The sequence below is a fragment of the Marmota monax genome, unplaced genomic scaffold, assembly GCF_021218885.2.
Source record: "Marmota monax isolate L192 unplaced genomic scaffold, Marmota_monax_Labrador192_F-V1.1 WCK01_AAM20220418_F8-fsc00400, whole genome shotgun sequence".
Classification (NCBI taxonomy): domain Eukaryota; kingdom Metazoa; phylum Chordata; class Mammalia; order Rodentia; family Sciuridae; genus Marmota; species Marmota monax.
The window spans coordinates 240,658-268,045 of NW_026692772.1; the positions used below are offsets into that span (position 1 = coordinate 240,658).

At 54.9% G+C, this 27,388-nt stretch overlaps 1 protein-coding gene and 1 long non-coding RNA gene across 3 annotated transcripts in view; one reads left to right on the forward strand and one right to left on the reverse strand.

The window, feature by feature from the left end:
- The first annotated feature begins 1,662 nt into the window (after window positions 1–1,662).
- Window positions 1,663–13,127, forward strand: LOC124094408 (uncharacterized). Its single transcript, XR_006852229.2, has 4 exons — window positions 1,663–2,786; window positions 10,142–10,219; window positions 10,952–11,093; window positions 11,199–13,127. It is a non-coding gene; the product is annotated as an uncharacterized LOC124094408 (long non-coding RNA).
- Window positions 13,128–13,798: 671 nt separating this feature from the next.
- Window positions 13,799–27,388, reverse strand: part of Synpo2 (synaptopodin 2) — a 112,417-nt gene continuing 98,827 nt past the window's right edge. The window contains exon 5 of one of the 2 annotated variants that reach the window (XM_046447115.2): window positions 13,799–16,216. In XM_046447115.2, coding sequence (XP_046303071.1) covers window positions 15,680–16,216 — 537 coding nt within the window. In that variant the 3' untranslated portion in view covers window positions 13,799–15,679. The remainder of the gene's footprint in view (window positions 16,217–27,388) is intronic. The other variant, XM_046447116.2, reaches the window with a different exon arrangement.

Consider the following 27,388-nt stretch of genomic DNA (forward strand, 5'->3'; position numbering starts at 1 on the left):
AGACACACATGTCCAGGGTCCTTACTACGATAAGGGGACTCTTCTGATTTGTGGCTGCTTCTCTCTTTTCCTTCTTAGTCACTTGTGACTGTCACTGTTGGCAACCAAGAGAAGGGACAACCTTGTCCTGTGTGTTCAGGGTCTCTTGGTGTCAGGCCACAGTGTCCATGGGAGGGAGCTGAGTGCCTGGGTCATGAGCACCTGCTCAAGAGTGTGAGGAGAAGGGGCAGAGCTGCCTGGTGCCTGGGGCCTGGCTGCTGTGGCTGCTGTGGCTGCTGTGGCTGCCTGTCTGCCTGGGTGCTGTGATTGCCGTGGCTGCCTGGGTGCTGTGATTGCCGTGGCTGCCTGGGTGCCTGGGTGCTTGGCTGCCTGGCTGCCTGGGTGCTGTGATTGCCTTGGCTGCCTGGCTGCCTGGGTGCTGTGATTGCCTTGGCTGCCTGGCTGCCTGGGTGCCTGGGTGCTGTGACTGCTGTGGCTGCCTGGGTGCCTGGGTGCCTGGCTGCCTGGGTGCCTGGCTGCCTGAGTGCACCTCTGAGGGTCTCTGCCTGAACCCCACAGCTTTTCAGGTTTTTGTGTGATGACACAAAACGTATCTTTTATTTCTAGATCTCCAAATAAGTTATTAAGTTTATTTCAAAAGGCAAATATCTGAATAATAGGAGTTTTGTCTTTGAAGATTATGGGCCTCCACTAGCTTTGAGGTACACTGGTTTCTAATTACATCCAAGGCCCTGCAGAGGTACAAGATGAGCCCTGCACAACCGTAGGAAGGTGTTGGTTCCAACTGAAACATCCGATTTACTCTTCACAAACCTTTGTCTTTATGTACTAAATTCTTTATTAACTAAATTCACTACGTCTGTGGAGTTTCCTGGAAGCATTTTGGGGAAATAGAGCCTGCCTGTCAGTGGCAGTGCTGTGGGTGGAGGACGCCATTTCCTCAGGGTCTGGAGACCTCTGCTGGAAGGGCTTTGCAGGGCTGCCCAGCCCCAGGGTCCTGCCTGTGTCCCCAGCAGGAGTGCAGCGGCCAGTGGCCCTTCCTTCCAGTGTGGACAGGCTTGCTCTGCTGGATCTGGGACATGAGCTCCAGAAACAATCTGGAGCTGGCTCCCGGGACGGAGGCTGTGTCCTTTGTTTATTGTTTGTTTTTGACCTTTCCTTCCCAAGAAGGACGGCTCCCACCTTTCTCATCTCTAGTCAGGACACCTGCCAAGTTCCAGACCCTCAGCAGGGAGGAGGCACACAGCCACCCTGGCCTGGACCCTGGGTGGCTCTGTAACTTCTCCTCTTGGCGTCTCTTTCTTCTACAGGAAAGGCTCAGTGCCTAAGGCCAAAGGAAGTGGTGGACACACTCAGTCACAGGAACACAGCCCTCCACCTGCTGTGGGTCTCCACCTGCTGGGACTCGGAGGTGAAGCAACTCTGCTCCCACCTGCCCCTCACAAGCAGAGCAGGATGTGAAGCCAGCTGTGGCAGAGGCTAGGCTCTGCATCCTTAACCCTCACACTGTCCCCTCTCTTTTGAGGCTCATTAAAATAATAAATACATCTCTTTATTTTATAAATAACCCCACACTGGGTAGGGGGCGCTGAAGGGCAGGCCTGGGGTACCCTGCCTGGACTCAGCTGCTGTCCAAAACTACTGAGAAGGCCGACTGGAGAGAGCACAGGACCCTGTCCCTGAGCAGGGGATCTACACCTCAGAGAGGAAGGCAGGCTCACAGGTACACGGGACAGCAGACTGTGCCCTTCCAGGTGACTTGAGCACAGCTTGTGAGTCTTACAGGAGTGGGAACAGCCAGGGCTTGCCTGACCTGATGCACCCTTCTAAACAAAGCTGGACTCTGCTCTCAGCCAGAGGTGGACCAGGTGACCCAGCAGCTCCTGGCCCTCTTAGGTGTGGAGACCAGACGACCCAGCAGCTCCTGCCCCTCTTAGGTGTGAAGACCAGGTGACCCAGCAGCTCCTGACCCTTCAGGTGTGGAGACCATGTGACCCATCAGCTACTGACCCTCCAGGTGTGGAGACCATGTGACCCAGCAGCTCCTGACCCTCCAGGTGTGGAGACCAGGTGACCCAGCAGCTCCTGGACCTCCCAGGTGTGAAGACCAGGTGACCCAGCAGCTCCTGGACCTCCCAGGTGTGGAGACCAGGTGACCCAGCAGCTCCTGACCCTCCAGGTGTGGAGACCAGGTGACCCAGCAGCTCCGACCCTCCAGGTGTGGAGACCAGGTGACCCAGCAGCTCCTGGACCTCCAGGTGTGGAGACCAGGTGACCTAGCAGCTCCTGACCCTCCAGGTGTGGAGACCATGTGACCCAGCAGCTCCTGACCCTCCAGGTGTGGAGACCATGTGACCCAGCAGCTCCTGGACCTCCAGGTGTGGAGACCATGTGACCCAGCAGCTCCTGACCCTCCAGGTGTGGAGACCATGTGACCCAGCAGTTACTGGCCCTCCCAGGTGTGGAGACCATGTGACCCAGCAGTTCCTGGCCCTCCCAGGTGTGGAGACCAGGTGACCCAGCAGTTCCTGACCCTCCCAGGTGTGGAGACCAGGTGACCCAGCAGCTCCTGACCCTCCAGGTGTGGAGACCAGGTGACCCAGCAGCTCCTGACCCTCCAGGTGTGAAGACCAGGTGACCTAGCAGCTCCTGACCCTCCAGGTGTGGAGACCAGGTGACCCAGCAGTTACTGGCCCTCCCCAGTGTGGAGACCAGGGTGACAAAGTGACTTGTAACCCTGCCAGCTGTGGAGATGGTGGTGACCCTACAGCTCCTAGTTTTTCCAGGTAAAAAGACCAGGGTTACCCAGTAGCTCCTGACCCTCCAGGTGTGGTGACTAAGGTGACTGAGCAGCTCCTTATGCTCCAGGAGAGAGTCTGCTCATTTTTGGAATTAATACTCGACCAGTAAAAGAAGTATTAATTAGATCCAGGTGCGGTGGTCCATGCATGTAATCCCATGGGAGGCTGAGACAGAAGGATGTGATTTCAAGGCAAGCCTCAGCAACTTAGCAAGGTCCTAAGCAACTCAGTGAAACCCTGTTTCTAAAATAAATGTTTAAAAGGCTGGGGATGTGGCTCAGTGGTAAAGTGACCCTGAGTTCAACCCCTAGTACAAAAGAAACAAAAAAGAGGAAGTATGAATTATGTATTTTAAGACATAAAAATAGCATAAAATTATAAGTGGAGAACAAGTACATTTAAAACAGAATCAAATCAATCAGAGTCCATGGAATTGAAGTATGGTTTAAATCAAGAATTCAATGCATGGGCTGAAGAGTGGATCTGACCTGGCTCAGGACAGAACTAAGGCATCAGCCCCAAGACATCATCCAGCAGGAGCTCAGTGAAGACGGAAGGCGGGAGCCATCCAGCCCTGAGACACGGGCTGCAGATGCAGGCCCTCTGTGGACAGCGCCCAAGGAAGGTGCTCAGATGCCCCGAGTGGTGGCAGGCGGGGGGATAGCAGGAGCTTGAAGAAGGTGGAGGCTCAGTCTGGCGATGGGTGAGCTGAGTAGATCTGAGCCTGAGGGAGTCAGTGGAGGCCCCCAGGGCTGAAGGCAGTGGAGAAGGGTGGGGCCAGGCAGCCCTGGAGGACTTGGTGCTGCCGCAGGCAGGGAGGCCCCCTCCAGAAGCACTGGGCTAAGTATCTGAGAAGCACTTCGGGAACCTGGGGTGGAGGCAGACTCTGGTCTGAGGCTGGACAGAATCTGGAACCTGACGTGGCTCTGGATGGCCTGTCACCACCTCATAGGTGGGAGCGTTTTAAGTGACAGTGATTGATAGTTTGCCCAGGGGGAGTGATCTGAGAGCAGGACGGGGCTGGGCGGAGCACAGACAGGAGCAGGGAGAGCCGACTGGGACCTGCTCCTTGGAGGCTTTGAAATCCCACCCTGTAGAAAGGCCCGGGCTGCTGCTGTCTCCAGGGGCCCTGTAAGTCCCTTCTCTCCTCAGGGTGGTTCCCCCCCCCCCTCAGGTCTCAGCTCCTCAGGCTGACACCCTCCGGCACTCTGCCCCTGCATTCTTCACCCAGGGTGTTACTGCCTCCCCACCCCTCGACCCCCTCTGAGTGACAGCCCCAGGTAACTCTCCAGGGTGGTCACTACTCAGCAATGCATCCCGCGCAGAAGCGGGGTTTATCAGAGTGTTTGCTTTGGTGGCAGAACATACTGGGGCCCTGTAGTGACACCATGATAAGAAAATGGCCTTACTGCAGCCACAGAATCATCAGGGGTTAAGACTGCTTCAGGGAGTCCTGTCACATGGTGTGTGGAGGGCTGTGCTCGCTTCCTGCTGGGTTTATTTGGAAATGAGTAGGATTTAATGGCTTTCCTGGAACCAGATCATTAATTATATGGTACAGAGATTAAAAGGTAAGGCTCTGGAGTAGCACCTGCACCTGAACCTTGAGTCTGCTGCTTATAAATGTGAGCTCCTGGGGAGATGAACGGACCTTCTGTGCCTCCCTTTCCCCACCTGAGACAATCTCACTGCAGCTACTCAGGGGGTGGCACTGGGATTAAACGAGGTGGTGTGCAATCCGGGTGAGCAAGCCCAGTGATTATTAGCTGTCACCGCTGTCTTGCACAGAGCTCCAGTGCCCGTCCTTACTATCGTCCAGCATGTCCAACTGGACACTCCCCAGACCCCTCCTAATGCACTCCATGTGCTCTGTCCAGTGTCAGCACGCTTAGCGCCTCCTCTCTGCTCCTGCATCCAACGCATCCTGAGGCCAGGCCAGTCCCTCCCCTGTGACAGGTCAGCCTGTCCTTCTGCCTCTCATCTCCACTTTACCCTCAGCTCCCCAGGCCTGTGCAAGGGCTTCCTGCTGGAGCTCCTTGCCTTCCCCACGCCTTCAACCCATCTTCCATGTTCACTTCTGGCCAAGGTCCCTCTATGGCTTTCCATTTCTTTTAGAAGAAATTCCAGCCCCCGTGTTGGCCTCCAGAGCCCCTCCCGGACAGTGATCTGCCGCCTCCCTGCCCGAGCTCACACCTCTGTGGCCATCTGTTGGTGCTGTCTGGAAGGCCCTTCCCCGGCTCCTCACAGGGCCTGCCATCTCGCCTCTGAGTCCCTGCAGTCTCAAGAGCAGGGAAGGTTCTTGACCCTCTTGCGGTGGTCTTCCTGGTTTCTCTGCTTACCTCTTGTCTACCGCTTTCCTAGCACTCACCTCTGGGCTTTGGTCCTCCTCGTCTCTCTCGGCCACTGTAACCCTTGTATGCAGCAGAGCCCCTGCAGCCATTGCACTACAGCAGATCCTAAGAACCGAAAGACCAAATGAAGTCTTCTGTGCCAAAAACTGACTTGAAGATTGAGAAACCGCAGTGTTCTCAGTTTATCCTCATTCAACAAGTTTGTGTTGGGGATCCACTGTGCTTCATCCCTTTGTCTATAGAGGGCTGGAAAGAAAAGGTGCGTCATTATCTCTGACATCAAGTGTGAAGGAGATGTCAGGGAACCACACAGAGGGCATCCCCAGTTTTGGAGGATAAGGACATTTGAGCTGTAGGGACGAGCAGGTCCGCAAGCTAGGAGAGGAGAAGATGCTGCAGAAAGAGGGAAGAGCATCCTGGGGCTCACAGAGAGGAACTGGAGGGATGGATGCTGGAGCACTTGGAGCAAAGGTGAGAATTGGAACTGGAAGTAGATTGGTGCTTGATAAGATAGATCTAGCCCTTCAGGATGAAGGAAAATAAAATCATTTAAATGAGTTTGAGTAGTTCAATATTAGTGGATCTGCAGTTCAGAATTCAGTGATTATAGACAAAGGAACCATAAGAAACTGGATGTGGAGGGACATAGTCTGATGCTCTTTTAGCAGGCCAGATAAAAGGGGATGAAAACTTTAGTGGTAGCACCAGGAATAACATGCTTCTGCATGCCACTTGGGTACCTGGGTCTTCTGTCCAGCTGGGTTTCAGCTGCTTTCTGTAAAGGAGTTTGACAAGATAATGTCTATGATCCCATTCAGCATGATGTATCTGGAATTCCTCGTTATTGCATTTAACTCTCAAGTTTCCCAAACATGCAGAGGTCATGTGATCTGCATCTTTCTATCATGCATTTACAGATGAGAATAGACTGTGGAACAAAAGGCTCAAATTCAAATCCCAGGTCTACCACCCTCCAGTAGTTCAACCCTCTCATACATTTCGTGTCTCAGTTTCTTCATATATAAAATGAAGATAACAGTATTGGTACAGAAAAGCTTAAATAAGAAAATAAAGCTAAATTACTTAGTTTAGGGATTGGTATATCATGAGTATTTAGAATGAGTAGCTATCATCATCACCACCTCCATCATTGTCACCATTATCATTACCACCACGACCATTATTTCTACCATCATCACCATCACCATATCACCACCTCCAATATCATCATCACTACCACCATCATTACCATCATCACCATCACCATCATCAGCACTATCAACATCAACATTACCATCGCCATCATCAGCACCATCACCATCAGCACCCCCATCAGCACCGTCATCACCATCACAATCATCACCATCACCATCATAACCATCACCATCACTATCAGCATCACCATCAGTGTCACCATCCCCATCACTATTAGCACCACCACCAGCATCACCATCACCATCAGCACCACCATCAGTGTCACCATCCTCATCACTATCAGCATCACCACCAGCATCACCATCAGCATCATCACCGTCACCAGTATAATCATCACCATCACCATCAGCATCACCCTCATCACCATCATCACCATCACCATCACCACCACCATCATCACCATCACCATCATCACTATCACCATCACCATCACCCTCATCACCCTCATCACCATCATCACCATCATCACCACCATCATTACCACCATCTGCATCAGCACCATCACCATCAGCACCATAATCACCATCATCATACCATCCCGTCAGCACCATCATCATCATCATCATCACCTTCATCAGCAGCTTGGCTGCTTTCCCTGAGGAGAGGGCTCATTATATGGAAAACACTTCACACATTTCTGGTGAGTGGCTGGGTGAATGCAGCAAAGGGAGTAACAATACAGGTGAATTCTGCCAGACAAACCTCTACTTAAGTTTTTCCCTTGAGTGTTTGGATAAGATATCTGCTAATTATATGAAAATACATAAACAGCTGTGAGGTCTGCAGGGCAAATCTCCAGGCCCATTGTCTTTAGAAGCCCACCTGCAGCGGCCTGTGGTAGAGAAGCGTGGATCAGAAATGTGCAGAACGGCCTGCTTCCTCTGATATTTCTTCATTTTGGAGATCCATAATCAGGTGGATTGGTTTGCCGTTGTCCTGTTGGGGACTTCTGCATTGTTCTTGAGCATGGACTACTTGTGTGGATCAAACACACACTGTTTCTAGGTACAGAGCTGAGGGAGCAAGGAGGGTGCCACCGTGGTCAGCTCTGGCCTTCTCTGCTCTCCCTTTGAGAAGCTCACGTTGTCAAGCAGCCTCTGTTACTGTGTTCTCCTTTCATGTTCATCTGTTTGGGGAGAATTTCAGATGGAGATAATGACGTTGGGCCACAGAGAATGTTCCTTTCCTTCCCCGGCGACATTGCCTCTGTCGGTAAGACAGGGAGGGAGCAGAGGCTCACATGCCGTCTGGAGCCACACGGGCTTCTTAGGAGCAGAAAGTGGGCTTGGAGGCCTGTGCTGAAGGCAGGCGAAGGCTCCCTGTCATTGGGCTCAGCTCTCTGGAGGAAGGACGCAGCACTGAAGGAGGACTCCTCTCGCTGGCCTCTCAAGCCTCCTGGCCTTCCTGGTACACACTCTGGGCTCCTTGCAGTCTTGATTGCATGTGAGTTTTGAAAACTTACCAGAGGTGTCCCTGCTCAGCTCTTAATCTCTTGAAGTTAATTTTTGGTACCTAGGCATTTTCATTCTATATTTAATTTTAAATATGTTGAAATCAAGATTCCATATTATTTAGGAAAGAATGAAGTCGTAGATCATGTGGCAGGAGAAGAATCTAACCTTTTCAGGTTTTTGAAATCCAACAGCTTCATCTGCTGAGTGCAAATTTGAAAAGAGGTATTGCTATTTCTGTCAAGCAGAATCTAAATGCTCCAAAGATGTGACCACATCTGTTAGACACCCTGGTGGCTGGGAGGCAGGAGGGCCGTCCTGCACTCACTACCACTGTCCATAGATAGGGAAGCTGATTCCCCCAGACAAGCCTCTGTCTGCATCTGAGGTGGGGAGGGTGGAGCTGAGAGGAAGACATGCAGGGGCAGAGGAGGACATCAGTGGGGCGGGGAAGCCACCTGAGCATGCTCTGGTGCTGACCTGTAGTAGAATATGCAGCCTTTTCACGTGGAGAGATTGGTTGACATTTTATTTTGCTTTTAATGGACACATGGTAATTGTGCATTTTGTGGGGCACAACGTGGCATCAGTGTGCACACAGAATAGGCACTGACCAAATCTGGATAAGGAGCAGGGGTGTCACTCCTCAGAGGGTGGCCAGCGCCCCCAGCCGGGCTCTGCTCCTACTGCCGCACTGTGCAGCAAACCCACGGGTCTCACCCCTGTGTGGGCGGGGTCAGCCCTCCTGGTAGAGCCCAGTTATTCTGAAACACAGGATACGTGGTACTGAGAGTGTGGTGGTCCTGGGGTACAGCAGAGCCCCAGGGTACCCGCTGTCTAACGGTGGCACTTCCTGCTGGCAGCCCTCCCTCCCTTCCCCACCTCTCCTGGGGCTGCTGACCACTCTTCTATTCTCAGCTCCTGAGCACTGACCTCACTGGACAGACTGGACAGGCCTGAGCCTCCTCGCACAGCTGTGCTCAGTCTACCCAGAACCTCCTGCCCTCCAGGCTGACCATCCGGTGCCTGTGGAAAGCCTGGTAGTGGGCCGTCCGGTTGTCCCAAGCAAGGGTGGCAGACGCTGGTCGACTCTGGCCGAAGGCAGATGCGGGGTGTGTGGTTAACTGCAAGTGGGTTTCACATTTTAAGTGGCTGGGAATAACGTTTTAAGAGTTCCATTTTGTGGCTTGCAGAAATTGTATGGAATTTTACCCCCTGAGTGGACAGGGCTGCAGCCCGACTGGGGCACGTGGGGCAGGCACTCCACCATGGGGCCACCCTCATTGCTCCACCAGACAGGCTGTCAGCCCCGCTGTGGCACGAAGGCAGGGCTGCACCCAGGTCCAGGGGCTCCCTACACCCCGAGTGCTGGCCACCTGGGCTCTACCAGGAGGGCTGACCCCGCCCACGGAGGGGTGAGACCCGTGGGTTTGCTGCCCAGTGCGGCAGTAGGAGCAGAGGTGGGCTGGGGGCGCTGGCCACCCTCAGGAACGCCTGCCTGGGCCCTGGGCCTGGACACTCCCCGGCCCCCCAGCCCGGCCTCCCCACCTTTTGGCTCTCCTGGGGCCCACTCGCTGCCCCTTGTGCTGCTCCCTGGGACTCAGCCTTCACCGAAGGTTCCTGTCCTTGGTGTCTCGCGGGAAACGACTAGGGATGCTGGTTGGCCCCAGAATGAATCTCTCCCTCCCTCCGTGGCTCCAGGCCCCCCAGGGGCTTTGGGCGCGTCTGAAGGGAGACCACCGAGCCCTCCCAGGCCACTTCCCTCCCTCAGGGGATTCGAGTGTGCTGTTGCCCTAAGTTCAACTCTAAGTCCATTCACGGGGCCAGAAGGAGTCTGGGCAGGAGCAGGCAGCCCATCAGCATGCTCAGCCTGCTGCCCGCCTGTGCCAAGGAGCCAGAAGTTAGGTCAGGTGAGCGTTGCCTGCTGGTCCCAGCCCTGGGGCCTCCAGGAAGCCCCCTTACTGGGATCAAAACTGCATCTCGCCATGGATAATTGCAAAGGGTGAGGACTTGAGGAAAAGTCCAGGTGTGGATGGTTCGCCCCCAAGGGAGGGCCTTCAAGCAGATGTGTTTGTGCCATGAGTAAGGCTGCTGCCGTGAAAACGCGTGCAGAGCTCAGCTTCCCTCCCTCCAGCCCTGCCCCTTCAGCATCTCCGAACGACCCCTCTTCACCCTCCTGGTCTTGCCTTGCTTGGCGTGCCTGTGGCTGACCCTAGTCCAGCGCAGAGCAGTAAGAGGAAGGCTTGAGGAGGTGACAGGCCCTGGGTCTGGGGACTCTCCGAGGCCTGGACCTAGAGAGAGTAGCCGCCTGTTCCCTGTGCAGGAGCCAAGGAGCAGAAACCCACGGTGAACTCCTACCAGACTGAGAATGAGACAAGGATTTCTACATAAAAAGACAAAGGTAATCATTCTTCCTTTGCTATTTCCTTGGACAAAAATATGTATAAAATCTTTTTGTCGTTCTGTATTTTCTGGATGATGGCATTTAAGACCTTGAAAGGTGCACTTGTACGATTTCTCAGAACCTTCTTTCCCATGCAAAGGGAGAAATTTGGATGCACCGCTTGTGCAGACTCTGTGGCAGAGCCAGCTCCCGTCAGCCACAGGGGTTCAGAGAGAACACACTGCAGGCCACAGAACCTCTCCTTGCCAGGCTCACACCGGTTGTGGGTTTGGCTCAGCTCTGCCTTGAACTTGGGCTCTTTTACCACAGATTGGGCATTATCCCTTCTCAGGCCTCTGGCCAGCGTCAACAACAGTTCCTACACACTCTGCACTGCCACTAACTGTAGCCCTGCGCAGTGCGGACAGAACCATAGAGAGACCATCTGAATTCAAAGATAAGAAGACATTTAGTGAAATCATAAACCCAGGGCTGGGAGCAGGAATCCCCCAGATGTTGCAGCCTGGGGCTAGCACTTGAGCCTGGGGCCCTGGAGGCCCTGGGGGCCTGGTCTTTCTCACTTCTCCCATCCTCCTCCCCCACGATGGGAGCCCTACACTGGAACACCCCGCTTGAAGCAAGCCACAGGATGGGGAAGCCTTCTCCCAACTCGCTGGGACTCACTCAGAGACCTGCTGCCCCATGGGACACAGGCCACTCTGCCCATTGCCCCCACCACCTGCTTTCCAGGCACTGTACCCACGGCTGCCCATTCTTCATGGAAAGGGACGACTCCTCAGTCTTGGGGCATGGTTCTGGAAGGCTCTGTGCCATGGGTCACTCTGCTATGCTTTTCTGCTGTCCACTCGGGAGTGCTAGCTGCGACCCTCAGGTGGGTAAGGAAAGGAGTAACAGCTTTCTGCCTGCGAGTGGGAAGTGCCCAGACTGACCGACTGATTAAAGTCATTCTCCTCTGTCCTCTGCCCTGGTCTTGCAGAGGGCTGAGCTGAGTGGCCTGTAGCTCAGCAGGAAGGACAGCAAGCCCAGCTCCTGAGCCAGGCTAGTGCTGAAGGCCAGGAGGCAGCTGTGAAGCTCCTGCAGACTCCTGCGTCCAGGTGGGGGTAGGGGCAGTGTGAGCATGGCTGTGTGTCCGGTCCTGCCTGGATGGGGGTCCTGAGTCGGGGAAGGCCCCAGGAGTGCACTCCCACCTAAGTGGCCCCACGGAGTTTTCCCAGGAGGGACACTGGGCTGCAGCAGGAAATGCCCCCTGCCTCTGCCGCGCAAGCCTTGCCTTAGGACAGACCTCCACTGCTCAGGTCCTCCTGGAGGCCGTTCAGACCTCCCGTGAGCAGTAGAACCCCCAAGGCTGATGCTTGGAGGAGAGGGAGGCGCTTCCCCTAGGGGCAGAGCTTGCTGGAGGCTGATAAGGTGGCAGCAGTGTCCAGGAGGAAGAAGGCACTGCGGGGCCCATCCCTGTAGTCAGGCCCCCAGAGAAGACGGCTGGGCATCCCTCCCCAGGGCCTGCGTGGATGACCCAGCCTCTAGAAGGGACTGGAGACACCCAGTGGTGAGTTACATGCTGCAAACCACGAGCTGCCTGCGGGAGGACACCCAGACCCAGGGCTTCCCGGGGGCCACGTGGAGAGCTGCTCCTGTTAGTGAGGGCAGCTGGCTGGCCTCATGGCCATCTCCTGGGGAGCTTGGCCAGGGACCCCAGCCTCCTTGCCTCCTAGCTGAGCTCCATCAGGAGCTGATGCTGCCCACCTCTCACCATATTGGGAAGTTCACGGTCCACTCGGCGCTGAGGGTCTCCCAGAGAGGCATGAGCATCCTGAAGTGGTCCATCTCTGCTGCGCTCCGCCCCTCTGTCTACAGTGCTGGGGTGGGAACAGCCTCATGCACCTGGGCAAGCTCCGACCGAGAAGGCACCCAGCCCTGCTAGGATCGCTTAAGCCATTTAAATCTTTATAACTTCTTGAAGTTTCTTGAAGTTTGTTTTCAAATGCTGGCCCTTTAAAAATATTTTTTTATCAGAATGCTGAAAATAGCCATTTTACTTAAATTTACCAAAAAAATAAATTAAATTAAAAGGTCTTAAAATCTTGCAGCAGGTCAGGGACTGACCAGGGAGCCCACATTCCAGCAGATGGTTTTCATGTCGTGTAGAAAGAGCCAAAGTTTAAAGAGTTCACTTGAAACAGGGCTTCAGTTTGACTGAGGTCAGCTGAGCCAGCCCAGCGGGCAAACGCCAAAAGGACCTGGGGGCTAGTTTGGCTATGGGTGCCCAGCAGTCAGGGCTCTGCAGGGGCCAGGTCCAGAACTGCTGCAGGATGCTGGTCAGCAAGGACTCAGTCAAGAGTAGCATCCAAGTGTGTGGGGACCAGCCTCCCCATCTGGCACACGGCACTGAGGACCTTTGCAGGTGAGTTTGTAAAGGAGCTTTCAGTGTGACAGTGACGAGGACTCTGTGCTCCGTCCAGCTGCAGGGGGCTCCTGCACCTCCCCACCTGAATGTCCAGCCAGATCTCTCATTAGCCTCCACCCCCAAAGCAGTCCACCACTCTGGCTGTCTGCAGCCTGAGCCTGCTGGGCTGCTCAGCGGGACCCACCTCCCCCAGGCTGCCTCTGGTGACCCCCACTGGCCCCATGCCGCCTGCCTGGAAAGGCTCCTGTCTCCCCTGCAGGACGCTGCAGTGTCCTTGCCTGTGGCCCTGTCTGCATAAAGGCTCCTCACCCTGCAGGGTGCAGCACTCCTCAGCTGCCCAGTCCAGAGGTGGGTGTGCAGCAGGAGCCTCAGAAATGCGCCACAGCTGGGCGTAAACGCTGGAGTAAACAGTGACCCAAGTGGTTCTGTGAGGAAAGAGGAGACCCTTTGTCTTCATTTTCAAGTTGTGTTTATTGCTGACTTTGATTTTCAGTGTGCATCTTTTAAATACAGCATTTTGGGGTGAACACTCTTATTAGCAGAACATCACATCTTTAATTTTTAATAGAAAAGTGTGAATAGTGTCATTACTTCTACTTTGAATAGAAATCTAGTGTGGAAATCTACTTTTTCTTAAAAAAGCAACGTCCCTACCGTTCTGCTCATCATAACTAAGCCCACGTGATGAGCGTCTGTCTGAAGCTCAGGCTGTGAGCACCTGTCAGTCCTGACATGGTGACTCTTCCCTCTCATGGGTTGTGGCCGAGCACGAGACCCATCTGAGGTGGACGGCAGGAGGCCAGCCATGCAGGTACCAACTCTGAGTTGTCGGCAGATCTAAACCATCGTGCCAGATGCTGCGCACACACGGGGACTCACGCTCAGACACAGGGTCGAGCCAGTGCTGGACGAGTGGCCCTGGGATGACGTCGTGATGTCCCAAGAAGGTATGCAGGTGCACAGAACACGCCTCTCCCCCGTGATGGCTGCTTGCGGGGAGCCCACCGTGGTCTGTGTCCCGGGCTGTGGTTTTCTCCTTGGTGCCCTTGTTCGGAGCCAGCTCATTCCAGTTTTGTGAGAAACAATGACCTAATCTGTGCCGGGAGAATCGGACCTCGGTGGGGCAGGCGTTGCTTCAGTCCTGCTTCTCAGTCCCGGGAGCTTCTGTGAGACGGAGACAGTGGTCCCGCAGAGTGGCCTCGGGACGTCAGAGAGACCTGCGTGACCCCTGCCTCTGTCTGCCAGGTGACGTGCACCTCGGCAGGTCTGTGTGGGGCCTGTGCCTCCCTCACCCTGCAGCGAGTCTAGCAGTGAGCATCATGTGTGCACCTAGTGGACATAACATGAGCACTTCTGGAAGAAGCAGACAAACAGAACCTGACCTAACAAGTGAGGTAAGTCCCTCACCTCCTAAGACTGTCTATGCCAGGAGATTCATCCACCATAGCAAATTTCAAACCAAGTGAGCATCACGTGTTCTAGAGAACTTGCCAACATACTAACACATACACCAGACATTGCTTTTTAGGATTCTGTAAAAACTCTTTGGAGCCAATAATTATGTCTTATACTTTGAGAGAATCAGCTCTTTATCAATTTAAGATAATTTGACAATAAAACTTTGGAAAGTTAGCATCGTTTTTGTTCTGCCTAACTGGACAGAGCAGCCTCTGGCTACTCTCACCCATGATGGAGCCTGCTGATTCCTCAACTTCTCTTCCTGCTTCCAGGTGGGGATCATTTGTGCCCTGGCACTTTTAGTCAGCTCCTGTCTGTGGAACATACTTTCACGTGACAAGAAGCCAGCAGGCAGAGGGCTCGGGAGTTGAAAGTACCACAAGCAAGCTCGCCACAGGTGTGAACCCTCAAGGTTTCAGACTTTCAGTGACTGGACACTTGCTAAGGCCATAGAGGGCTGGACCTCACCGTGGGGGACACCTGGTGCTCATGGCCATGAGGAGAAGCACGGGATCCACACCCTGTGTGCTAACGAGGCTCTGGCCTCAGCTCTCTCACTACCTCTGAACGTCCAGTGGCCATTTCCCAGAGAAGCACCGCTCTGTGCCTTCCATAGCCCATTCTCTGTCACCCAGTAGCTGTCCCCTCTGCTGCACGTCAGCACGTTCCTCTGCACATCCTGGTGCCCACTCACGGTTTCCTTCTGCACATCAGCCCTCCTTCCACCTCACACGTGACACAAACCCACTGCTGGAGACTCCTGCTGGGACCCGGAGGACCCCTCAGTGACCTCGATTGCCTTCCTGCCCATCCTGCTCCTGAACCCAGCCATGCATCACAGGTGCTCTGCTGGGGGAGACTCTCTGGCATCAGAGCCAGTGGGGACCTCAGAGCAGACCATAGCCCTCCCATCTGACCCTTGAGGACAACTGAACCGGGGGTCCATTCCTGTGTCCAGTTTCCAGGTTCAAACAGGTGAGGACCAGTCTACCTCCAAGTCCTTCTGTTTTCCACCCGTTACACCCTTCACTTTAAAAGCTCACCTGAAACGTGCAAAGTCTTGTTCTTATGTGCCTCTGCGAACTCTTATGTGTCAGTCTTCTATAAAGTGTGAATTTTGTTAGACTTAAAAATGTTTCAGAGAAAGACTAGGGACATATCGAGGATACCAAGGAGATCCTCTAGTATGCAATCCTTGCTCATTTGCATCTTTTTGTAAGATCCCCCCAAGTGCCTCTTCTACTGCAGCTAGTGATTAGCACACGTGTTGCCAGTTTCTTCCTGGACTAAGGCACTTGGAGGACAGCCCTTATTGCCCCTTCTCTGGGCAGGTGGTGTGCAGAGACTGCCCCTTGTCAACAGAATTAAGATTTTGAGTGACATGTGAGTCCCAGAACATCAGTGCAAAATCTACTTTTTCTTCCACGACATGCTCCATGTGTCGGCAGTGAAGTGAGACACACTGTGAGTACCCAGTCAGGCACCAGCTCAGGAAAGGCCACAGGATCCAATGGGGTTGGGAGAGAGCCCACCCTGCAGGACAGCAGAGGCGCCCACGTGCCTGCCACAGGGTGATGGCTGCCGCTGTGGGTCCTCTACTTCCACTGCCGTCTCCATGCCCGCGGCTGCGGGTTGTAGTTGCAGCCGGCTGCTGGTAGGCAGTAGTCAGACCTGGTCTCCAGGGACTGTATCTCGAAGTCATCCCTGGATGCCTGCCCACGACATGCATATGGCGACTGAGGGCCATACCAGGAGCTGGTGGACATGCTGCTACTGGCGAGGGCGGCAACCGGGTGCTCCTGTCTCCCAGACGCAACCATGTGAGCTGGCTGGGTGTGCGGCAGCCTCTCTCTCCAGCCCTCTGGGGACCCAGGAAGCACCTTCCTCCGGGCTGCTGAGACCACGTGGGCCACCACGGACTCCTGGATGTTCCTGGGCCTGAAGGCATCATCGACTAGCCCCAGAGGAGACTGGGCCGCGGCCTCCCAAGGTGTTGGTCTCCTGCCTGCTCTCTGCAGCCCGTTGGGTGGCTTGCAAGGGTAACTGAAAGCAGACTGCTGTGGCCAAGGAGGTGCTGTGGACAGGGCAGGTGGGGCCGGTCTTCCCGGGAGAGAAAGGGCGCGCCCACTGGCCTAGGAGCAAGGACAGCATTAATTACAGTGTTAATAGCCTCGTGTGTTTCAGTTTCCGCCGACCACGGTTCCAGAGCACCCAGCACCACCACCAAGCCCTGCCAGCCAGCCGGCCCTATAGGCAGTGTCCATCCTGGGTCCGGCAGTCTCAGCTGCCTGCCCTTTGAACTCTGTGTGCCCCGTGGCCTGCACGTGCTCTCGTGGCCCGGGGCCTGCCCTCCCTCTCCGATCCCACAGTTGGGTCTTTCCCGGGCCCAGCCCTGTGGCAGGGCCCCCTCGGCCCCCTCCACGTGTCCATGTCCACATTCCATGCCTGTTCTCCTGGTACAAAATAAACAAACCTGTTGGAAACCCTGCAGGTGGGCCGTAAGCCACCAGGCCTTTCACTTTGTTTCCTGGTAACTTTGAACCTGTTGCCCCACGGTGGTCGGTGGTCGCTGAGCAGGGAAAATATAGGCAAGAGCTCCCCTGCAGAGTGGGCGTGCTGGTGCCCCAGGGCCGGCCCTCCCACCCCCATGCTGTCCTGGGGGAGGGTCACCTGGTCCTCATTTCCCTGCAGAGAGCTGCTCTGCTGGCTCCTCTGACCCTCCCTTCCTTCCGGGCACCCCAACCCTACATCCTAGAGAGTGAGTCCTGGCCCCAGTCCCTGCTCGCTGGTGTCCTGCCAATGCTCAAGGGGAGTGCACTCAGCCCCGGGTGCCCGCCTCTCCTGCTGCGTTCCTAGGGCCCTGCCTGCTGGCTGCCACAGGACTGTCTCACAGCTTGGCCACAGGAGACTCCCTGCAGCAAGCCCACGTCCCCTGCACCAAAGGCCCTGCTGGCAGTGGGTTCAGCTTTCAGAAACCGTGGGTCAAAGTGACACGTGTTCTCTCTCTAGAGTCCTTAAAACTTTCCTTAGTGGTCGAGTCCTATCAGAAACTTGTTTCCTTTGACCTTCGTGTCTTAATCCAGAACTTGTCCCAAATCCTCTTCACAGGTGGTCGGGTGACTTTTAAGGGCTTGGTCTATATTCCTTATTCTTTAGTGTTGGCATCATAGACTTATTTAATAGAAACTCTGTGGATGCCAAACTCTTCAGAGACTCTTCCAGAGCTCAGGGTCGGCAGGCAGGTCCCCACCCTGCAGAAGACACCATAGGGCCGCTGGGCTCCCTGTGACAAGTCCGGAAGGCCGATCAGGAAAGACTGTTTTCCATCTTGACCCCCAAACAGGGACTTTTCTAAACTGAGAGACAAAGCTCCGGGGCCACAAGGACGAGTGTAGCTGCCACCCACAGCTGTGCGGGAAGAGGGGGTGACATCGTCTGTCCCTGGGGTCTGATGCTGGGGTCTCTGGCCAGAGGCCACCTGCCAGGGCCTGCAGGTCAGGTCTCAAGGACAGTAGGTGGTTAGGGCATCAATAGACACAAGGACCCCAGGCTGCAGAAAGCAGCAGAGGCTCTGAATAGACACGGGTGACGGTCGACCCTGGCTGAGCGTCGTCCACCCGGGGCACTGAGCAGTGTATCTGTGTGCAGCAGCAACCCAGACACCTGGTGGACAGCGGGGCCTATTCTTTCTCCCCCTTGCTCGGAGGAAACCAGAAGTGCATCGATGGAAAGTGAATCCCAGCTGCAGGTCAGACTCTTCAGCTAAGGTGTGCACACCCACCAGGGCAAAGCCGGCGCAGGACCGGGGAGCATCGAGGCGAGAGAGTGCGAGAGCAATGGGGCTTCTGCAGAGACCTTTAGAAAGCACTGAGACCTACAGCACGGACCTCAGGTGGGGACATGCAAAGCAGCAGCTCGACCAGGAGGAAAGGGGAGCTGCTGGCTCCCTGGGCAGAAGGAGCTGCTCCCACAGTTCCTCAGACACGCTGGCACACCCGGGGCTAGCGATCGAGGGCCAGGCTGCTGTTTCCTTAGGCTGGAGACGAGCTGGGGATTAATTAGCATTTTTTTTAGTATAGACTGGTTTCTGTTTGTGCCCCAGATACTGCAGCCTCTCGTCTCGCCTGCACCAGGCCCCTCATTTCAACCTGTTTCCCCAGAGCCATTTCTGCATCTTGTTCCTTGAGGCCAAGGCCTTCTCTCCCCGGGCCGGGCTGCTCTCTGCTGGGCTGGCCAACCCGAGCCCTGTGCTAGACCCGATCAGCCATGGCGAGGGACCTGGGGACCTCGGGCGCGCCTTCTGTTCTGGTTTGGACGTCTGAGGGTGATGGCGGAGTCCTAGCACCTCACTCATTGACACTGCCCCGTGGGCCCCTGTTGTCACAGAATTCAAGCGCTCCCTGTGACCAGGTCCAGCTGGCTTTCCCGGGGCAGGTCCTCAGGGGCCTCTCCCCTCTGGTCTCCTGCACCTCTTACACAGCGAGAGCTTTTCCACTGCAAGGAACGAAGCCTGGGCCAGTCCTGTGACATTCTGCTCACATGTAGGAACAGCGCCACAGCTACCTGAGGTCACCCAAAGGGGCCTCACTCTGAGGGAGGTTTCCATCCAGCTCCCTGCCCCCCCGCTGTGGTCCCAGGGAGTATGGCAGCAAACTTCCAGCTTTTTTGCCAAAATGGTTCATCGGCCTCCTTGCCCTCCGGATTTCCTGAGAGGTCTCAGACCCAGTCCTCTCTGACCTCCCACCCATCCTCCGGCAGGCACCCAGGTAAGTTGTCCCTCCACGTGGCTTGAGGTGAAGAGCTGGGGGCTGGACTGCACCCACACATGCTCCCTGGCACCTCGCTTTCCTCCTTGGGATGCCGGCCCTCCTTGCCATGCCTGTGCCCTTGGCTACCTGGACCTGGCCAGGGGCTCCAGAGTCTTGGAGGGCGTCTGCTTCCTCCTTCTTTGTATCGTCTGTACCTCAACCTGGAGTTTCACTACAGGTACAGGAAACCCCAACCCCGGGTTTCCTGAGTGGAACGTCTACTTCAGTGCCCTGTTATATCTGCATATCCTTTTCAGAAGATAAAAAACTCTGCTTTTTTAGAAAATGAAATGTAGGCTAAAAGTGGAATGGAATGTGTTTCCATGAATAAATTCCAAGGAATGTGTCTCATCACGCCCATCTTCCCGCAGAACAGAGCCCCACGCCCCACTAGCCCTGCCCCAGAGGACAGGCCTGCCTGTTCCCAGGTCGTGGGCTGCCCTCAGGACTGGACCTGTGTCCCTGGGCACGTCCCCTCCCACCCCTGCAGCACTCTCCCCTGGCTGCCAGCTCCCTGCCACTGGAGGTGTCTGGAGGAGGCTCTTGGCTGCCACCTTTCCACTCTTCGACCTGGGAGAGAAGACTGAGTCCCCGTCTCCTCCAGCCAACTAGGAAGGCCAGCGCAGATCGGGGTCCTGATCTCTGGGAGAGGATGTTGGAACACAAGTGTCAACTGCAGAACCAACCCGTGACCTGAGGCAAGATGTCACCCACACTGTGGCCGAGTCTCGCGGCAGATGACGCAGCTAATGCTGCACAGAGCTTGCCCAGGTTCTCTGAGCATCAGCCCAGGATGGCGCCTGCTGGTCTCTCGCTGGTCTGTCGTGACGCATAGTAACACAAGATTCCACGGACACACGGACTCCTGGTGCTTCCGACTCTCCCCAGGGGCCCACACGCAGATGTCTTCCAGCCTGAGCCTTAATTAGAGTGGGTGGACAGGAGGCCTGCTGCACAGCGCGTCATGAGCGGAAGCCGAGGGTGTGGGCTGAGGGGCCCGCCATCTGACCCTGCACCGTGTCTGCAGCGAGAGCCCAAGTTGCCGGGTCCTTTAAAACCTGCTAGACTCTGTCACTCAGCTCTCTGATCAAAACCCTCACTGGCTTCTCATTTCAAAGACGAGAAAACCACGGTCCTTCCACTAACCTGTACAAGACCTTGAACATGCTGCAGCCCCACCTCGCTGCTCACTGCTGTCCCTGATACACTGGCACACTCAGGCCTCAGGACTGTCTATTCCTTGTGGGGAACACAAGGCCCCAGAGGCCAGCGTGATTCCTGCCCCGTTTCCCTGGGCCCCTACTCAGACGCCAGGCTGCCCTGTCTGTCCTGCACCGCCACAAGCAGAAGAGGCAGTGTCCTCACTGAAACCTCCGGTCAGCTGGCAAGACGTGCACTGGGTGCAGACGCAGCCTCCCTCCCTCTGGGCCTGCCCACATGCACCCCAAGTCCCATTCAGCAAGACACACAGGTAAGTCAGGTTTTCTAAACAGAAGATTTTAACATGCAAATAAATGATTCAATAAGTGGAAGTTTAAGAGTTTCAGCTTGGTTCTATTCCACAAGTGAAGTCTCAGAGAACTCTGCAAGAATCCAAAAGAAAGTCTGAAAGACAACGATCATGAGATTTAAAACCTAGACCTGAGAAGAGGAGGCTGACAGTGGAGGCTGACAGCGCTAGGCTGGAGCAAGAGAGGGCCCACATGGCTTTGGGTCGTGGCTGACGGCAGGTGCTGGGGGGCACCTCACTGCTCCTTGGGCACTCAAGCTCCTCAGGCGGCTGTGGCCACAGGCTCCTGGCAGCAGAGGCCGTCCAGGGCCTGGGGGAAATTTCTACCTGGAGATGTGGAGCCCCGTTACAAAGAGGCCTCTGAGTGCAGGAGCAACATTCCCCTCGAGTAAGGCCAGGTGGGACCAAGGGTCAGGTAGGAGCCCCTCCCTCACCTCCCTGGAACCCACCCTCCTGGTAGATCCCATTAGCTTCCACCAAGGGGAGTTCTGGAAACTCCACGTGGCTCTCTTACCTAGATAGTGGAGGACAGAGCCCATTTCTCCAGGCACAAGTACAGGTTATTCTGCCTGCCCAAAGCAGGGCAGAGAATCAGGACTAACAAGCCCTGTTTGGGAGTAGAGAAGTGGCCAAGTGACCACTTGTTTTAAATAGTTGCAGGAATGCAAGTCAGACCCTGTCTCAGCCTAGCTCTGCCCTGATTGGTCACCTGGCCACAGTGGACTTGCAGCTATATTTCACATTGGAAGGAGAGCCCTCAAGAGATGGGCTGGGGTTAACGGCCTGCAGCGTGTGCTACCAGGCAGTGACCCTGGACGTCCCGACTGGGCGCGTGTCTCTGCCTCTGCTTACGCATTGGGTTCAGCCTCTCCCAGCCTCACTGCCCGTGGCTGTGAAACGGGAGTGATATTGGCTCCAGCTCAAGGTTTGGGGTGGAGGAGAGGCTGTGCTTACAGATCACGCCACACAGCACAAACGCAGGGTTGGCTGCCGGGCAAAGGCACCGCGGGGCCCAGAGGTGTCAGAGGCCTGGCAGAACCTTTTGTTCAAGAGGCAGCTGCGAAGGCGGGGTGGTGCTGCCACGATAAAAATAGGACAGAGCGTGGCCTTTGAAGTGGCATCAGCCCTGCAGGCTGGGCAGCACCCTCCAGGGCTGGGGCTGACCTGCTTCTTGATGATTTTAACCTTTTGTCCTAAAAGGACTGGACTGGCCACACCCGGTCTGAGGTCAGGAAGGTCTGTGCTGGGAGCCTTCTGAGGAGCACCCCCTTTCCCTCACAGTGAACTGCTCCGTTCCAGGGCAGCTCCGAGCACTCTCTGCCTGTCACCTCCGCTGTCATCTCCACTGTCACCTAGCTCAGCCTCTCCGCAACCCCAGCCTCCTCTTGCCAATGAGGAAAGAATGCTGGGCAGTCAGGTGACGGACAGACAGGGCACACAGCCAGCATGACCCGTCTGCCTGGGGCAGTGGGCGGACTGAAGCCAGAGGTCGCACAATCCAACTGAATCTGCTGGTGGAGAAACTACTGGAGCAGCCATTTTTATCTCATTTATTCCAAAAGAGAAGCATGTCACTCTACAAATTATAACCTGTAAAAATACTTCCATTGACTCAGACTGTGTTCTGTTTAAATAGCTGAAGCTGCTATTTATTTATTTTGGGGGAGAAGGCCTCACTTAAGCCTATTTTTATGGAAGTCTGCTTATTGGTTTGAACATGAAAATAAAATTTTAAAATACATTTCAAAATACAATTTTGAAATGCAATTTTGTGTTTCAATATTGAAATAAAGCACAATTTTGAAATCTAAATTTATTTATTTAAATACATTTTAATTTAAATAAGTTAAAATTTAAATTTTAAATTGAAATTTCAATTTCATCTTTACTGTTAAATCTCAGAAGATTTAAAGATGATTGGTATGGCCCACCACAGAGAAGATGGGGAGTGGGTGCCAAAGATTGAGGTTTCACCCTTCCCACGGTGAAGACTGACTTCCACATTCAGCTAAGGGTGCTGGGCTGCCGCCTACTGCAGCTGTGCCTGGGGGAGGCTTTGGAGAGGGACTCCCCGAGACTGGCGGGCCTGGGTACTCAGGAACGGAGACCTTGGAGGCTGCAGCAGGACATGCCTGTTCCTCACGGGGGCACTCAAGACCCGCTCAGAACACATTGACCACACGACCACAGCTGCAGCGTCCACTGATCTGAACGCCCCCCTTTCCCAGACAAAGCCCACAGCCCATGCTCTCTCCTCCCTCGCAGCTGAACGTGCTTCACCACCCTGGAAGGGCGGTGAGGATGAGGGAGACCCTGGCTTGTGGATCAGGCACCTGTGTTTGCAAGCGAGCTGATGGCCCCACGCAAACCCTGGCACAGCAGAGGAAGCTCCAGGTCAGAGCGTCAGCAGCAGCAGTCTAAGAAACGCACGCATCCACCCAACACCCAGGTCCGTTCGACGCCCAGAGCAGCCGCAGTGCTCAGGGTGAGACCGCCGTGGACACCCGGTCATGTGTGCTGTGGTCTCCAGGTGGGGCCTGCAGCCCAGGGAGCCCCACGCCCTCCATCTTTGTCCTTGGTTCCTGCCTGTGGCCTTCCCAGGTTAAACACATCCTTCCATTCACAGGCTGGGCCCTGGGGAAACCTGAGATCTGCTGCCACGTGATGTGTGTGTGACCTTCGTTCAAAACACGGCCCTAGAGCGAAGGTTCAAGTTGGTGTGATAATGCAACTCCTTCAAGCGAGGCTTCAGCCACGGGCTACTCAGCAGAGGGGAGGGCGGCCGCGATGAGCGCCTGGCCCACTCGCCACGTCCCTGCTGTGGTGGCAAGTGTCGTTTAGTGGTACCTTTCTTGTTTGCAGGAATCTGATAGTAATAATATGATTTTGTGTACATCATTTGGTTTCAGAGTTGCAAAGTGCCACAAAACAGATGGGATTTCCAACAGAGCTGTTATGACCCCGGGCAGCTGCATTGGATCAAAGGTCATATACAATGACAATCGTGAGCTTGCGCTTTTCAAATACAAATGGGAAATTTAGAAATATCTTTCATCAGAAGCGTCCCAGGTCCATCTCTTCAAAATCAGAAGTTTTTCCTTTATTTGGAAACACTAACCTCAGCTGTACTTACAGCCTGTCATTAATGCACAAGGGGATGAAGAATCCTTGTCTGCTTGTTTGATTTTAAAAATTAGAGAACAAATATTTGATTTTGGCCTGGCACTAGCTGTCACTACAGCTGTTGTCCGTTGGCACAGCTTCCCGGGAGTCTCACAGAACTGCCAGGTGTGATTACCAGCCAGGTAATCACTCTGTGGCCACACACCCACCACACAGCTCCATGCGCCCCTAAGCCCGCCTCCGTCGACAGGATGTCGGGTGTTGCTGACTACTCCAAGTGCTAATCAGGTTAGTTACCTTCAGTCCCAACATTCAAATGTGTCAACCAATTTATAGAAACCTTGTGAATTAGCTGCAAATGCCACACCCACATCAACCCTCTGGACCTCCTGACCTGCAGTTTTAGCCTCAAGTGAAAACTTCCGGAGGCAACAAAACACCAGGGCCTTAGAAATGCAGAGGACAAAGATCCTCCTGGGGACCCCCCCCCACCCCGCCAGAGCCACTCACGCTCCTCCCAGGCTGGCTTGAGCCTCTGAAGAATCAACAGACGCTCCAACAGTGCGTACAGCTCCCCCCATTCATGGCCGTTTCCCCAGTTTTGTCCTTAATTTGTTTGTTAAATAATTCACAAAATTTATTGTAAATAAGCCTAAGGTATCGGAGCATTTGGGTCCTCATCCTTAACCGTGCCTCTTTCATAATTGTTCAGGAAAACGCAGAACAATCAACAAACAACAACAAACGCAATACAATCAGTAGACCAGTGATCAGTAACCAGGGCTCCCCTCACTCTCTCTCCTGTAGACCCCAGCCCTCTCTTGTCTTTTCTCTGCCACTGCTAAGAGGTCAAACGGGCCTCATATTGATGGATTTATAGACACAGCACCATCTTCTTTGCTTTGGGTGCAGGTTTGAAAACAAGGTGCTGGTCAGAGCTGCCAAAGGAGGCTCCTGTCCCTGCAGGGCCCACCCTGCCCTCCTAGGAGCTGGGTATTTCCCTGTGGTGTTCAAAGTGTGGGAACTTTCTTTTACTTGTGGTCATTTCATAGTTAGACTTGCTTTTTTGTTTTTAAAAGTTAATCAGCATTCAAAGTGCTTCAAAATTTCCCTTTAGCCTAGATCCCATGATAAGGATGTTTTATTACTGCCAAGTTAGTTAAGAGTAAGAACATTTCTGATGAGTGATAACAGGCTCTAGGTCCCCAGGGCCGGGAGGCGTAGGAGGGCTTCTCCCAGAGAGAAGCAAAAAAACATGGAACTTGGGACAGTCCTGTATCCAGGTGATAAGAGGGTGCCGCACTCTTCCCAGAGGTAGTCACGCTCGTCTGATCAGAGGTCCAGGGTCAGCTAAAATCACATCCCCAGGCCATATTCAAACACAGCGAGTTTGGAATGCCACCAGGAAGCACCTGCAGCTCGAGAACTGGCTGTGGCCTCCTGGGCGGCGTTGGCCGCTGAACCACCAGGCCAGCCCTCCCTGCAGCACCCACATAGGACCCAGACAGGAGCACAGGCACTAATAGGCCTGGTGTCCCTGCCCACCAGCAGGAAAATGGCAGGCTTTAAAGGGCAAAGCGGACCAAGAGACCCGAGCGGGCAGCAGGCCACCCGGTGTGTGTCACAGATCCAGCTAGCACTTCTGAGGCCTGCAGGGACCCAACCGTCCTGCTGGGAATGAAAACGGGAAAACTGGTGGAAACACTGAAGGTGGCAGCTGGCCCGCCAGGAGCATGCTGCAGGAAAGGGAGCCCTCCGCCGCGGAAGCGTGAAGCCCGCAGTTCCTACACACCGGCCTGACTCTGCTCGGCGCCCTCGCCCACCAAGAGCTGGGATGGGTCAGTGGGTGTTTCATAACAGGTTTCAACAGATGCCAACTCCCACGGGGCTGGCATGAAGAATTGCCATGAGCACCATCTGGCGCACGGGAGCACAGAGCGCAGGGTCGTGCCACCTTCAACAGATCCCAGGGTGGTTAAAAACAGCCGGAAGCCAGAACCCAGCCCTAAACCTCACTCGGAAGCCTTAAATCAGCGCTGCATTCACTTTGAGGATGGCCTCAGGAGTCCAAGACGTCCTCAGAGAAGAAAGCAAGCCCTGCGCAGAGAGGACCTGTTGGTTGTTGTTTTTTAATGTAACTCAAGGTCACAAAAGAAAAACTAAACTGTATCAATCTAATTGTATTTGAAACAAAGTAACTTTGGATTCAGACAAAGCTTCCAGAACTCAGCTGTTTGATTTTTTTTCTCAAGATCAGCCCTGACCTCTGCTTCTGACTCAGAAGCATTCTAGAAGATTCTAGAAGTATCAGAAAAGCCACAAAAGTCCCCTGGGCCTGAAAAGCAGCTGGAATGTCAGGTTCCTCACCACATCGGTCACTGGGCTTCTGAGAACTGTCCTCGCCTTTTGCCCTGGGGGGGGGGGGCTCTGGGCCAACCGAGGTTTCGCCCTTTCCATTTTTGGAGACGGGCGGCTGTATTCCTCGGGCAAGGGGATCAGTTACTCTGCGCAGGCCAGGTTGCTGACCCTTTGTCCTAGGGCGGAGCTGGAGGCAGGGATGGGGCAGCTGGGCGTGCCAACTGCTGCAGATCCCAGGACGCAGGGAAGCCGCGTGGGGCGTCCAGCTGCCTCACTCCCGAGAGCAGAGCCCTGATGCTGGCATAAGCGCCCACAGGCACTGCTTCTGCTGCTCCTTAGTTGTGGCAGGTGCCTTCACCTGGAGATCATGCTAACAGAGACCACAAAAGAACTAATTTAGTCACCATTTTCCTCCTTGGAAGCTTTTGGAACAGCAGCTCTTTGGTGGGGGCACTGCAGGGTGACATCCACACGTCAGGTGCTGAGGACTTGCCCTGCAGCACCTTTCACTCAGAGCTGAATCACCGGGTGGTTTGTTTCACTCTCCCAATTAGCAGGAGGCAGGCCTGGCCAGGGCACAGGAGCGGCTGGAAGAAGGACTGGCGGGGAGAAGGGCCATTGGGGTGCAGAGGTGGCTGGGTTCAGGGGTATCTGGGGCACAGGCCTGGCTGGGTACAGGGGTGGCTGGCTGCAGGGGTGGCTGGCTGCAGGTGTGGCTGGGGTGCAGGTGTGGCTGGCAGGTGTGGTTGGGGTGCAGGGGTGTCTGGGGTCCAGGCCTGGCTGGGTGCAGGCCTGGCTGGGGGGCAGGTGTGGCTGGCAGGTGTGGCTGGCATGCAGGCCTGGCTGGTGGGCAGGCGTGGCTGGGTGCAGGGGTGTCTGGGATGCAGGCCTGGCTGGGGGGCAGGCGTGGCTGGGTGCAGGCGTGGCTGGGTTCAGGGGTGTCTGGGATGCAGGCCTGGCTGGGTGCAGGGGTGTCTGGGATGCAGGCCTGGCTGGGGGGCAGGCGTGGCTGGGTGCAGGTGTGGCTGGGTGCAGGGGTGTCTGGGATGCAGGCCTGGCTGGAGGCAGTTGTGGCTGGGGGACAAATGGCTAGGTGCAGGGGTTGCTGGAGTGTAGGTCTGGCTGGGGCGCAGGCTCTGATGGGGCCTGGTGTGGCCACAGCCTGCTCCTAACCATTGGGAATGCCTCTGTGCTGGGAAGGTGCGAGCTTGTCTCACCCAGTCGTGAGCAGCTCAGGGAAGAAGTGGTTATCTTTCAATTCCCCCAAATCAAATCATAGCTGTTTTTAAATTTATAAATGTGGAAACATCTTTTCTCAATATTGTTATCAGACTTCGAGGATTTTGTCTTTCCCTACTCCGCCTGGTGCGAATTAGCCGGGCCCTGAGGATATGCTAGCTGGCCCTGGTGCTGGCTGCTGGCGGCAGTGGGTGCCGAAGTGAATATCCACTCAGGAAAACCGGAAAATGCGGAGCTTCTCCTCCTGGACCGTGAGGTCAGCAGAG